The sequence below is a fragment of the Megascapheus bottae genome, chromosome 7, assembly GCF_031878675.1.
Source record: "Megascapheus bottae isolate mThoBot1 chromosome 7, mThoBot2.hap1, whole genome shotgun sequence".
NCBI lineage: Eukaryota > Metazoa > Chordata > Mammalia > Rodentia > Geomyidae > Megascapheus > Megascapheus bottae.
This window is the reverse complement of record NC_143515.1, coordinates 36,596,899-36,611,749: the sequence shown is the minus strand read 5'-3', so window position 1 is coordinate 36,611,749 and position 14,851 is coordinate 36,596,899. Positions and strand designations below refer to the sequence as shown.

The 14,851-nt window shown below is 35.0% G+C and overlaps 1 protein-coding gene across 2 annotated transcripts in view; it reads left to right on the top strand.

Annotated features, from left to right (window-relative positions):
- Aplf (aprataxin and PNKP like factor) overlaps positions 1 to 14,851 on the top strand; it is a 61,507-nt gene that overhangs the window by 17,018 nt on the left and 29,638 nt on the right. Inside the window, exons 3-7 of one of the 2 annotated variants that reach the window (XM_090336768.1) lie at positions 236 to 408; positions 2,783 to 2,930; positions 3,588 to 3,702; positions 7,509 to 7,693; positions 12,971 to 13,302. In XM_090336768.1, the coding sequence (XP_090192894.1) occupies positions 236 to 408; positions 2,783 to 2,930; positions 3,588 to 3,702; positions 7,509 to 7,693; positions 12,971 to 13,302 (953 nt within the window). The remainder of the gene's footprint in view (positions 1 to 235; positions 409 to 2,782; positions 2,931 to 3,587; positions 3,703 to 7,508; positions 7,694 to 12,970; positions 13,303 to 14,851) is intronic. The other variant, XM_090336769.1, reaches the window with a different exon arrangement.

The window sequence follows — 14,851 nt, the reverse complement described above, 5'->3', positions numbered from 1 at the left end:
ATAGAAGGTGCATTATTTCACATACATTGATACCTTTTCTCATGGGAGATATTTTTTCTCATGTGAAAATAAATAGTAATTTTGCTACTTGTAAATTCCAAGCATATTGAACTTTTCGATGCATATCGTACTTAAATTATTGTGATACCAAAATTCCATATCAGCTCATGTTTAGTTGTATTTTTAATTATACTTTTGAGTTACTTCATCACTATCTTTTCTTTCTATCGGCTAGATACATACAAATCCATGTTTTTATCAATCTTCTGAGACAGGCCAGCTCTTACCAATGAAAAGAAACCTATGGAGCTGGTTATATCCTGGAGATAGATTATCTTTATTAGTCGACAAGTACATTTTCCGTGTTTTGTCTACACACTCTGAAACAGACCTGGAATGTACCTTAATGTAAGTTTTCCTGGTGACAGTAAGTAATGTGTTTGTAATCTAATTCCTTAACCGGCGCAAATTTGTCTGTAGAGATGATTTTAATATTAAACCATTTTGGAAATGTGGTAGCTTGTATATGTGTGTGCATGCTGTGAATACATGTGCGTGTACATGCATTTTCTAAAACATTTTACCTTGGAAACTTATGCCTTAGTAATGATTTTTCCAAATATATATTGTTTTGTACCTTTGTATTCTGAATTTCCATCCAACAATTATTAGGATAGTTAATTTGAAATTGATCACTTTTTTCTCACGTTTGAAAGCTTGTTTGTGTTAAGGTATCAACTTGTGACTTAGCCCACATTCTTGTTATAAAAATATAAAATCTATAGGATAGGGAAATAGAGGAAATATGAAAATGAGGAAAATAGGGCAATGAGCAAATATATCTGATATGAAGTTAAAATCCTCCCATTAGATTATTGAACCAGTTGCTAGATTATAAACTAGACCTATAGAACTGATGGGAAAAATTGGACAGAGTATGATTTCTAATTGCACATAGTTTAAAATCAGAAATTGGTAAGAGTAAAATATAGACTGGTAACAGCGTTCAAGCCTATAATTCTAGTTACTTTCAAGGCAGCACTTGGGAGATTGTTCTTTAAGGTCACCTGGACAAAAGAACTTTGTGAGACTCCATTTCAGCCAATGGCCAGGCATGGTGGCACACCTGCTGTCCCAACTACCCAACGAAGCACAATAACCAGATGCAATGGAGTATATCTGTCATCCTAAGTGACGTGAGGAAACAAGCAGGAGAACTGTAACCCACGCCAGCCTGGATGTTAAGTGAGACCCTTCCACAAAAATAGCCACATAAAAAAGGGCTGGGGCATGGCTCAAATGGTGGAGCATTGAACAGCAAGTACAGTAACTTAGAAGTGAAATGAAAGGACTTAAAAGTGAAATAAAAGACTAGAAACAGAATAGACTAAAATCTTCATACATTTTGAAATTAACATATTTAAATAGCTACAAAGTCAAAGAAAACTCATTAGAATAATATTTTTAACAGAGGGGTAAAGAAAACAACTTAAAAACTTGTAATATACTGGTCAGATAGTTTTAGTTGACCAACAGAGCAAATAAAGTCCATATTAAATACACTAGATGTCAATAAAATAAAAAATAGACAAAAAGAGAATCAGTAAAACTATACTTTGGAGGTTTGAAATGATTAATGAAATCATTAAGATCTTCTGTCAGGCTTACTGAGAAAAATTAAAATGTAACAAAACATAAATTCTATCAAGAATGATAGGACACAATAATAGATACCACAGGTCTTCAAAAACAAATAAGGTTAAAGCAGGATTGTGGGAAAAATATACAATATTTTTATTAAACTTATTTCCCACTGAACTAAACTTTGAGTGTTTAATAAAAAAAACAAATAAATGTTCTATACCAAGGGAAAATGAGGAAATCATTTAGAACTATGCCCATAGATTTGACAGTTTAAATGCATACTTACATTTCTCAAAAATCACCGTTTTCCAGTACTAATATAGGAAGTTTGATGATTTCACAAATGGCTGATTGGTCAGAAATCTGGTAGCTCTATATGTAAATCTCAACTCAAAATTTTATCAATTTCTTTCCTAATAGTTTAACTAAATTAGCTGATATCTCTTAAATACAGGGAAGTGGTCCTGAGTTTTCTAAGTTGTTGTGGTTTTGAGGCCCATCATGGAAAGACTAGTAATGTATTTTATGGCAACATGTGTGACAATACATGAAGAACACATTCAGTTGCATACATTTTATTTTATAACCTATTTTTCAAAAATTTCTTTGAAAATCACAATTCTGCAGTCAGTTGTACTAAAAAAAAATAATGTTTCCTTAGCCAGGAGTTTGGCCTTGTGGTAGAGTGCTTACCTAGCATGCACAAAGACCCAAGTTCGAATCCTCAGTACCACATACATAAAAGAAGCTGGAAGTGGTGCTGTGGCTCAAGTGGTAGAGCTCTAGCCTTGAGAAAGCCCACAGACAGTGCTCAGGCCCTGATTTCAGGCCCAGGACTAGCAAAAAAGATAAAAATAAAAATAGGGGCCGGGTGTTTGGCCTAGTGGTAGAGTGCTTGCCTAGCATGCATGAAGACCTGGGTTTGATTCCTTGGTACCACATACATAGAAAAAAGCCAGAAGTGGTGCTGAGGCTCAAGTGGTAGAGCTCTTACCTTGAGGAAAGTCCAAGGACAGTGCTCAGGCTCTGAGTTCAAGCCCAAAATTAAATAAATAAAAATAATAATGTTTCCACTGCCCTGATTGCTACCAGAAGTGTTTCAAATGATTATAAAGCACATTTCTAATTTATGTTTTAGAAACAGTCAAACATTTGATGAAGATGATATATTGAATGAAATACCAAAGTCACCTGTGATTAATTTACCTGATAAGACAACTGGTACTTCCCAGCTGGAAAGAAGCCCAGAAATAACCAAGAGCCAAATGTCTGCAATGGATATCCTGGTGAGAAACTTTAAGATCTCATCCATTTCCAATGTATTCTTCATGTTATTATTTTTATATTGTATTTTATTGTTGGGGTGATATATAGAGGGGTTACAGTTTCATTTATCAGGTAGTGGGTACATTACTTCTTGAAGGTATCCCTTCCCATGTTTCTTCATGTTATTTTTTATTTTTTTATTTTTGCCAGTCCTGGGCTTGAGCTCAGGGCCTGAGCACTGTCCTTGGACTTTCTCAAGCTTAGAACTCTACCACTTGAGCCTCAGCACCACTTCCGGCTTTTTTTTCTATATATGTGGTACCAAGGAATCGAACCCGGGTCTTCATGCATGCTAGGCAAGCACTTTAACCACTAGGCAAAACTCCTGGCCCCTCTTCATGTTATTTTTAAGGAGAGAAAGAGTGCTAAAGTCAGGCATACCATAACAATCTTGTTTTTTCTCTGATTTTGGTTTTAAACTAATCACTAGAGAATACCACACTGGGCCAACACTTCAACTAATAAAGATTTCAACTAATAATTCTTTAATAAACTTAACCAACTGAATGTACAGCTGGAGATGGCTATTTCAAGTTTCTATATAGTATAAATAATTTTATAGATTCATTAAGGCGTACAGTTATCTTTATGAATTAATTTGTAGATATCCCTTTTAGTCTTTCCCAGGTGAATGTAGGACAAACCCTGCCCAGAGGAAAAGAATCCTTCCAGCTTGGATGTTAGCAGAAAATTTAAGTGATCAAGACCTTTTAGCACCTGTTGTCCATGGAGGTAGGTTTTTGTTTGTTGACTTCTAAGAAGACATTAAGCAAACCTCACAGGTTTTTCTCAGCCAACACAGAGAAGTTGTTGAATACAGTGTAGCTTAGCCTAAGACTTTGGTCATATTTATGTTTTTGAGATAAGGTCTTTGCATATAGCCAGGCTGGCCTTAGCCACCTCAGTGCTATGTTGCAGGCCTATACCATTATGTCCTTACTGAGGCTAAGAATTCCCTAGATCTGTACCTGAATCTTAGCTTAAAGCATAAGCTATTATTTTATGCCATTTATCAAGTACCATTCTGCTGATTGTTTTCATTTAAAAGTACTATTATATTCCAGACTTAAGATATTAATATTGATTTTCAAAGAACCTGTTGGCGTCATGTCTAAGATAAAAGGGAAGCTCAAGAGAAGCACTTAAAGTTAATTTAATTAAATAAAAAATGCCAGATGTATGATGTTTGAACTGGGAGTTCAGAGAGGCTCTGACTTCTGTCCTGGTACAGCTTATGGTACAGATGGCAGATATGGTGATTTTTGTCTTCTACTAGATATTCCAGTTGTTGCAGGGTTCTTAGAGTCTTTACTAATTGCCATTCTCAGGCATGGTTTTATTAATTTGGAAGTACCAGAGCTTCCATAAGCTGGTTTAATCAGAGGAGAATGTGTAAGATTAGAATAGCTCTCCACATCTAGAGATACTGGAGCATAGTGAAGGCTTATGGGAGATGGGAGGTCAGGCGGTCCCTCCCTCTTCCCTTCTGTATACAAGAGCTGTATTCTCACTTTTCTCTTTCCACAGCAGAGGGCTTTGCCTATGATGTTGAACATTCTTTGGCTTTCCTATCTTCTGGTGTTGGCCTAAGTCTTCTTTCCTTAAGCCTTCATTACTAACTAGTTATTAGGTAGCGGTGTCTTCTCAAATCAACATTTCAGTAAGAAAATCATTTTGGCCCCTGGTAAACCAGCCTCTAGGTCTAACATCTCTGAAAAGGCATGGTCAGAAAGAAAATGCTTGGAATCAGTAACATACAGACATACATATATGCAAATGTTAGTTAAAAACATATTTAGGTAGTTTCAAAGTCTTTCTAGCTCTTCTGATGTTATGTCATTATGTATTGTTTACATTTATTTTTAATCAACACCATAAATAATTGTGGGGTTCAAGTGGTGTTTATCACTGCTCTGTTTCTTTTTATTGCTGAAGAGTGTTCAGTTGTTGACCATGTCAGGTTGTTTACTCATTGTCCTGTTAATGGACATTTGGGGTTTTTGTAATCCAAGTACATTCGTGCTTTAATTTCTCTGGAGAGAATATTGAACAGGGGAGCTGCTGGGTCAATGAGTTGATAAATGTTAACTTTCTAAAATGCTGCAACCACTTTTCGTCCAGAGTGGTTGTACCACCAGGCCTTGAAAATACATGAAAGGCTTCTAGTTACTCTATGTATTCACCAATCTTGTAATGCTTTACTCTTAAGTTTTAGCTATTTCTATGTAATATAATGGCATGTAATGGTGGTTTATGATTTTTTTAATATTTGAATTATTTTTATATATCTTTCTTTTTTGCCAGTCCTGGGCTTGAGCTCAGGGCCTGAGCACACTGTCCTTGGACTTTCTCAAGATTAGAGCTCTACCACTTGAGCCTCAGCACCACTTCCAGCTTTTTTCTATGTATGTGGTACCAAGGAATCAAACCTGAGTCTTCATGCATGCTAGACAAGCACTCTAACACTAGGCCAAACTCCTGGCCCCTACATACCTTTTAAAAATGTGTAACTTGTTATTCCTTTAGGTTTTCCTTACATTTATAGGCTGCACTCATCTTTATTCCTGAGTATTTTATAATTTGTCAGTTTTAAAGTGGCATTACTTTTTGATATTCAATTTATGATTCACTATTGATATATATATTTCATATATTAAATACTTTTATATGTGAATGCATATTCCATATATATGATATATAAGTACATATGATGGTGATATATGGAATAATAACTATATTAAACTAAATGTCTGTATAGATATATTGATAAGTAGAAGAATTGATTTTTTTCTCATGAACTTTATCTTGGGCATACTCAGCTTGATTGCTCTTATCTGGTACTCTATCATTTGAGCCATATTTTGTACCTTGGGCTATTGTTAAGTGAAATATGGTTACTTGAATACAAGCACAGTGATACCACAATAGTTGGTTTGCTAACCAAGGCAGTTACTAAATGGATACCAGAATATAGCATGGATACACTGGACAAAAGGATAATGAATGGGAAGGAACAAGATATTGTAAGATTTCAGCATGTTACACAAAACAGCATGTGATTTAAAATGTATGAATTGTTTCTGTAATTCCCATGGTTGACTATAAGTGAAATTGTGAAAAATGCAATTTTGTAACTAAAGGTAGATAACTAAATAATATTTTCATATTGGTTCAGTTGACATTTCTCTTTGAAAAACTGGATATTATTCCACTGATATTTCCTGAACTTAAAGAGGAGGTTAATATTTTAGTCCATGTGAGTATCCTTTGGAACAGTGTAAACTGACTACAGCCAGTGGGTCAAATTTGGCCCATTGCATATTTTAAAATAAAGTTTTATTGGAATGTAGCCACAATACATGATGACTCTACAAAGTAGAGTTGGGTAAATGTGACACACAGAACTTGAACTGTGTACTCTCTGAGTTATTGTTTCCTCCAGAAAAAAAAATTTACTGACCCCTGCTTTAGTACATTAAAATAGTAACTAAAATTGTCCATATACCTATATCCTGGCCCTAGGGAAGTCTTGAGATATTCTGTTCATAGTTAAAATTCACTTAGAAATATTTGTTGAGCACCAGTCTTGTACTAAGCACATTTGTAGGAACCACAAATACAAAATAAAGGCTTTGCCTTCATCAAACGAGCATTTCTGGTGTAGAAGAGAAAGTTCTACATATTTTCCTCTTAAAACAAATAGATGAATCTTTTCCTTTTTCTTTTAAAATCTTTATTCTTATCCTTTCCCTTATCTTTACCATATCTTCCTTTTTTTCTTCAGTGCTACATAGGGAACCTAAGATGTTATAAATGCTAGGCAAGTACTTTCTGCTTCTGAGCTACATTCCTAGCCCTTATTTTTTTTCTTGTTAGATGATTTATGAATTGTTAACAAAATATGGTTAGGTTTATCCGCTCATGGACTTTGGGTGAGGGTTATGTGGGAAACAGGGTTCATGCCATCTACAGCAAAGTCTGTAGATGTCATTCTCCTTTTGACTTACCTTGAGTTCTTATCTCTATTTAAGATAACTGTAGGTGTTAGGGACTCTATAAATATATGCAAGGTTCATTGTGTTGCTCTGGGTCAGATATTCCCTTAGAGAAGTTTAATTCTATTCTATTCTAATTTCAAAATGATGGTAACAAGATTTTATCAGTGAAAGTTAGTTAGCTATTTAATTCATATTATTCAAACAAAAGATTAAGTAGCAAGTTGTAAACTTAGTTGACATGTCTTACCTCATTTACTTCTAATAATTCTGTGAATTATTATTATGATTCCCACTTTGTGGATGAAGATGAAGCTCCGAGAAGTGAGGTGAAACACTTAAGGTGGGAGCTTGTGTTGCATCTTGGCTGCTTGCTGCTTTGTACTTTGTGGAATTTGCAAATAAATGTTTCGAAGTTGGCATTGCTCTGAGTGGAACTTAATTCCATGTGCCCTTCTATTCATGTTCTATTTCTTTTTTTTGCATGGAATATTGACACTTGAAAATATAGAAATACTGTTTTTATGTGTGTATGCATTTCAGGTAATGATGTCATTCAGGGAAATGGAAAAGAAAGGATGTGCAAAGAAAACACTCTATTAGATATGACACAGCAAGGCAGAAAACGATTGATTTCCTCAAGAAATTCAGAAAGTAGATCCGCAGAACAAGACTCAAGGAAAAAATATAAAAGTATTGATCAAGAAGAGCCTGTCATTTCATCCAAGGTGATTTTAGAAAAAAATCATTATTTCATTATTTATTTTCTGTGTTACATGTCTTGTGTAGTAAGTACCACTTCTCAGCCTTTTGCCTAGATAAAGTTATAGGAATTAATTATACTGTATATATCAAGAAGACTTGCTTTTTATTATTGAGTTTATGATGGTAAAACTAGGTTAATTTTTAATGTATTGGTTAATGTACAGTGAAGAAAATAAAAACATTGATTTTAGAAATTTTCAGACTGGGAAAAAGGGAGACTACTTAACTCTGGTTTCTGTCTCATGAGTGGGAGGCAGGAGTGAAGGTAGTATGTGACAGGATTGACCCCTATGATAGCTGCTAACGTATCAGTTGTTCCTGAGCACACTTTTCCAAAGCTAACCCTGTTCTTTTTACTCTGAGACTAGAAAACAAAGATCCACAAAGCTCTGCCATTGGTTTACAAGCATTAGGAAAATTATTACTGTAAGCCACTTCTCTCTAAGAGTTAGAAGAACAAAGGAGATCCAAATACAGAAGAGCCAAATACAGATTAAGAATCTCTAATCCCCCAATCAAAAATTTGCAGTATTCTGAAATCTGAAACTCTGTAACTGATAAGATCATCAAAATGATTTGGATTTGGTCTCTGAAATTTCAGATTTTATATTTGCAGATTAGGGATGCTCAACTGTATGTGCATATTCTGAAATAAAAAAACTCTAGAATATTTCTAGTTATAGTTAGCTATAGTAGACTGGGAATTACTGTTCTTAGAAGTCTGGTGCAAGTTTGAGTAGCATGTGAGATAGAGGTAAAGCCATCAGGAAAAGAGGAAGGGGTATTTTGCAGAAAGATTACCTTAATGTTTTCAGCTATAAAATAATTCCTGTAACTCTCTTGAACAGAGATTAGAAGAGAGTGAGATAAAGACTAGGAATGAAGGAAGAGACTTATTAACATAATCAATAACTAGACTTTCTAGGCACTAGTAGTACAAGCCTCGAATCCTCGCTACTCAGGAGGCTGAGATCTATAGGGCTATAGTTTGAAGCCAGTCCAAACTCTAAACTCTGCAAGACTCTGTCTCCAGTTAACTGGCAGAAAGCCACACTAGAAACATGGCTCAACTGGTAGAGTGCCATCTGAGCAAGCCACCTGAGAAAGTACAGAGTTTAAACTCTGGAACTCACAGAAAGAAAATAAAAAAGAAAAAGAAATGGAATCCTTAAAGTTATTCCTGTAACTTGGGAGGTAGCATTGAATTAGGAAAATATCTAGTAAGCAAAACTGTAGCACTAATTGTTCAAATCTGGGAAAAGCCAGGGAAAGAAGGAGTGAAAGGAAAAGTTACAAATTTCTAGATAAAAGGAATGGCTATATTGTATTGTCAGAAACTGATAAGAGAATACAGAGGCATTTTGAGTTTGAGGAGCACACAGTATTGAGGAAGAAATGCTGAGCTAGTGGTTGAATATATGAATTTAAAGCTCAGGAATGAAATGGGGAGGTTGGGATTCTTTAGTCATTAATGTATGGATGCTAATGGAATTGATGCAGGACTTTTAAGACAACTTAGCCACACAGACATTCTTGCCAAGGAAAGCTTGGAAATGATAACAAATTACCTCACTGAATTTGTGTTAGAGGAAAGTTCTTTATCCTGTCCCTGGCAATACATTAAGAGTGCAGATGATTGAAGGGAAGGGGAGAGGCTTTGGGCCTGTTATCAGACTATTTTACTATCTTAGTGCATTCTAGCCACCACCAACCACCAAGTACCTTCCAGCAGTTTCCTTTGCAGGAGATCTGGTCATTCTTAGGGATTTCTAGCATTCTATACATTTCCATACATCTTTTTTTTACATTTTCCATCTAATCTTAAGAAATAAGCAATGTGGGAATGCTTAGAAAAAAATGAACCTTCTACCTTCTATAGAGAGAGCATCTTCCATTCTTTCCTGTTACTTGGCTTGTCAGTTCAATGACTGGTTCAAGCTCATAAGCTTTATAGTTGGCACAGTCCTTTTAAGTCTGAGCAAACTTATAAATTACTGCATGTAATGGATTTGGGGATCATTTTTAAATAATTGAAACCATGAATGTTAAATTTTTGAATGCAAAGGGTCTACTATAGATCAATATTTCATGGTATTCATAAAGAGGATTAAGAATTACAGTTTTGGAGCTTCTGAAAATATATTTGAAAATCCCTCATCCATAGTATTGTTATTGCTGCCTTTAATATTCCTTTTTCAGAATAAGCTTACATGTTAAACATATTCCTTGGAATGATTTAAAGTGATTTTTTATTAAAGAATTTATTAACATTGATTTTTACATCGTATTTCAAATGACAAGTTTAACAAACAAGTGTTCAAGAAGGGAATCTAATCTCTCTATATAATCACTGGCACTTAGTTTTTAGAACATAATCAAAATTAGGCTAAGGGTTTGTATGTCATAGATACATATTAGTTTATGAAATAAAACATTATGTCTATAGAGTCATAGGTTTTTATATCTATATAGTTATGTTTATATTTCCATTACCATGTCCATAGCATTGGGTCTGCAAATATTGAGTCCTCTCTCTTGTACTCTTTGGATCTAATAGCCACATATTAAGGATACCATGCGCCTTTTGTTCCTTAGGTCTTGACTTGTCTCACTCAACATGATTTGCTCTAGATTCATCCACTTCCCTGCGAATACCATTATTTTATCTTGTCTGTTGGCTATGTAGAATTCCATTGTATATATATACACCACATTTTCTGTATCCATTCATCTGCAGTAGGGCATCTGAATTGTTTCCATCGCCTGACTATCGTGAATAGTGCAGAGATGAACATAGCTGAGCAGGTGTCCTTATCATATCTTGGGTTATAATGTTCAGGGTAGATGCCCCGAAGTGGTATGGCAGGATCGTAGGGAAGGTCAATTTTCAGTTCTTTAAGAAACTGCTTTCCAGAGTGGCTGAACTAGTTTACAGTCCCACCAGCGGTGTAATATGGTTCCCTTTTCTCCATAACTCCGCCAGCAACTGTCATTGTCTGAGTTCAAAATCTTGGCCATTCTTGTTGGGGTAAGGTGGTATCTTAGGGTTGTTTTTATTTGTATTTCCTTTATGACCATTGATGATGAACATTTTCTCATATGCTTTTCTGCCATTTCAATCTTTTCTTCTGGTAAGTCTCTCTTTAGTTCCCTTGCTCATTTAGTGAATGGTTTGTTGGGTTTGGGGGGGATTAGTTTCTTGAGTTCCCTGTAGATACTGGATATTAAGCATTTGTCAGATATATTATTGGTGAATGTCTTTTCCCAGTTGGTTGGCTTTCTCTCTACTTTTGCGACTATGCTTTTATTTGTACAGAAACTTTTTATTTTTAGGTAGTCCATTTATCGAGTCTCTCTCCAATCTGTTGTGATCCTGGGATTCTGTTCAGGAATCTTTTGCCTGTGCCTATGAGTTCCAGTGTCTCTCCTACTTTATCATGTAGCAGTTTCATGGTTTCCGGTCTGACATTGAGGTCTTTGATCCACCTTGAGTTAATGCCTGTGCATGGCAAAAGGCTAGGGTCAATTTTTAGTTTTCTGCATGTGGCTGCCCAGTTTTGCCATCTTAAAGTGATTTTTTAAATAAAAGAATTTTTCTGTGTATTTTGTCGAACTAAAATAGAAGATTAAATTATGATACTACACATTTTCTTATTTCCTTTTGGTTTTTCACTTAATAATACATACTTCTTAAAAATATACTATAGAAACTTGTAGAATAAAGAGGGAAGACTTGGCTTTGTCTCATTCTTCCATCCCATTGTCTTACTAATATTTCGCATGTTTCTAAATGTTCTAATTGGATTTATACAAATAGATATATGTAAATATATAAGATACTAAGTGGCACAATAGTATATATACTGCTCTTGTTTAGTTAAAAGCATCTTTAGAGAGGTTACTGTTATTTCAATTTTTACACAATGTTTCATAGTAGAAATGTATTCTAATTTGTTTTATCATTTCCCTAATTTTGTCCTTTTCTTCCCGTAATAAGTGGAATAGGTTGCTTAATGTGATCTTTTTCCCACATCTCCCTCAAACTACTGCTGTGGCCAGAAGTAGGGGTCAGAGGTACTAAGGATGAGTAGCTCACTTTTGAAAGGAGTCCCTAGCAATGAGGATCAGTTCTTCCTCACTGAGCCTTTTGAAAGGTACCTGAAGACTTCACCCTCATACTCCCAGGTTTTTTATAAAGAGAATTGAGAGGCCGAAAGTTTTAAGGTATCCGGAGTTTGCAGTTTGTTGGGAGAAGTTACTTCCTCCCTTTCTGAAATCAAAGAGAATGACACTCTAAGAAGAATTGCCTATGGCATTTTGAAATGCCAACATGAACCAGAGACTGACATTTTACTGGGTATCTAATGGATTTGCTGATTGCTGCTAAGCCGGAAAAAGGAAAACTGGACTGTCAAGTTCATGGGCAGGTTAGGATTACTCAATTCCTAGTTCAAACTTCTTGCTGTTGGAATGTGCCAGTTCTGCAGTAGAGCAGAATGAGATTGGAGATTAGTTGTGCAGTTTGGAAGAAGAATGTATGGTTTAGAGTAGTGGGGCATGAATGCCACTAGCCAGGAAATAATCAAATAATTGCCGTCCTCATACTTCATCTGTTAGCATACAGAACTACTATAAGACCAAGGTCCATTAGCGAAATGATTAGCTATTTAAGTAGTATTTTGAAGTTCAACACTGTGTTTCTTTAAAAAAGAAAAGTATTAAAAACACTTAACATTAGTCTAATAATATGTTAATAAATTTGAACTATTGGAATTAAGCAGTGAAATCAGATGTTTCCATATGGCAGCCATCATGCATGAATCTGTATTTGTCAACAAGGTGAACATATATGTAGCTAATGCCTTGTCGTCAGCCAGTTATCAGCAGTCGTCAGCAGTTATCAGGATGACTTATTTATCTGAGCAATGTTTGTTTCTTCACAGGGATTGTTAATTCGTTAGAGGTCTTTTAAACAGACTAGATTTACTCCTTGTGCTGGTGTAAATTGAAAAGGTTCTACAATTCTAATGAGAGTATTTACTTGGTACAAAGCACCTTTAAGTTGGTAAAATGGAAACTTTTATTTAAACCCTGTCAAAGGAAACATACTTCTTGTCTTAATGGGTCTTAACATATCTTTATCCATTTTATTTATCTATTTATTTTGAGCATGGAACAGTTTTCCCTGACTTTTGTATATTAAACAGTTTTCCCTGACTTTTTGCCCTTATCATTTATAGGAAATTCCAGACTCAGTTTCTCCAATTACACTAAATAATGCAAATGTGAATAATATGAAGACTAATGCACAGGAAAACAAAATGGTGGTTGAAGAACAGCAAGTTATGACCGAGGAAACAGTGAATGTAGAGGACAAGGCAGCAAGTGGTTCTGAGGGTTGTTTGAGTGTCCATAGCAGGTCATTTCCTGCCGAGTCTAACAGGTGCCATTCTGGCTCTGATCCCTCCAGTTCTGAAACTCTGCATATGAAGGCAGCTGATTCAGTTCCACGGGGTTCAGAAGGAAACGAGGTCAAGAGGACATCGTGCATGTATGGGGCAAAATGCTACAGGTAAACTGAAATTATGTATAGAATATAATGCCACTATTCAGTAACATAGAGCCATGGAGATTTATGCTATAGTGTATTAAATACCCGGTAAAAATCCCATTGGCTTAAAGGTTGGGAGCTTTACCATGTTTCTATCATTATCAATGGGTTGCACTTTCTGTATGTGTTCTAGCAAATCCTGCCAGAGGCTTTTAAGATACAATGGGGAATTAAATGTTTTATAGGTAGACATGCTGACTAATGCAAAGGTCTAAATACTGGGAAATTCAGACTTGAAAGTGGAATCATTCAGACTTAAATACCTGCTTATTTAATGGCTTAGTACGGGAGATGGTTTCATAAATAGTTGTATGTAGTCTAACTATTATGCTATACATTGCTTTGGCATCTGACCACATTGGTGTACTTTCCTTTCTATTTTTCTAATGAAGATAGATTTTTTTCTAATTTCATATTTTGAAATTAAAAATGAATTTTAGTGAGGTCAAATCACAATCTCTTAGTTTTATGCTCTGGTATCATAATGTTTATAATTATGTGGTTATAATTACACAGTCCCACTTCAAAAATATTTGTTTTCCATCGCATTTTGTCTAAGTAAATAGCATGACAGTGCATGCTAGTCATACACTGTTGTCTTCCATGCAAAGAGTGTAATTGTGTCACATATTCTGCTTAGTTTATTGTCATTATTTCTCTTAAAAGTACATTGTGATTTTAGAAGTCAGACAGGCACCAGTGGCTCATGCTTGTAATCCTAGCTACTTGGTCATATTCAAGTCTATTCAACACTTTTTTTTACCTCTACTATTTCTAGCACATGATATTAGATTGAATATTTGCAATTTCTTGGAAAAATTCATATTACATTTGATTTCTAATTAGTTATTTATATTTTCTGTCTCAGTACTTTAAGGTTAGTCTTAGCCAAACCCATGATATTATACTTCTGACTCCCATCTCCGTATTTCCAAAGTGTATTTCTATATTTAATTTTGCATCTAGGTTTGTAGCAGCTAAATCTATAGGAACTTCAAATTTGATATTTCTAATGCAATTTCATGTTGTCTTTATCAAACAAAGTAACAACACAATAATAACTAGGTTTGTTTGTAAACACCGTTGCTTCTAAAAATGTTTGGAACTATCCAGACTACACAAAGAGCTCATGTTCACCCTGGAAAACATAGGCATTGTATATATATATTTTTTTTTAATAAAGGAAAATAATAGACTAAACCAAACAAAAATCTTTTAGAAAAGTTTATTCTTTGGGGTTATACACTTTTTCTATTAATGGTATATGTTCCCTTAATCAACTTTAAAAATCAGATATAAATTGAAATTGTACCTTTTTGGTGAATACCACATTTATTCCTTAATTTGACCGGTAACTTTCTTTTTCTTTTTTGCCAGTCCTGGGCTTGAGCTCAGGGCCTGAGCGCTGTCCTTGGACTTTCTCAAGTCTAGAGCTCTACCACTTGAGCCTCAGCACCACTTCCAGCTTTTTTCTATGTATGTGGTACCGAGGAATTGAACCTGGGTCTTC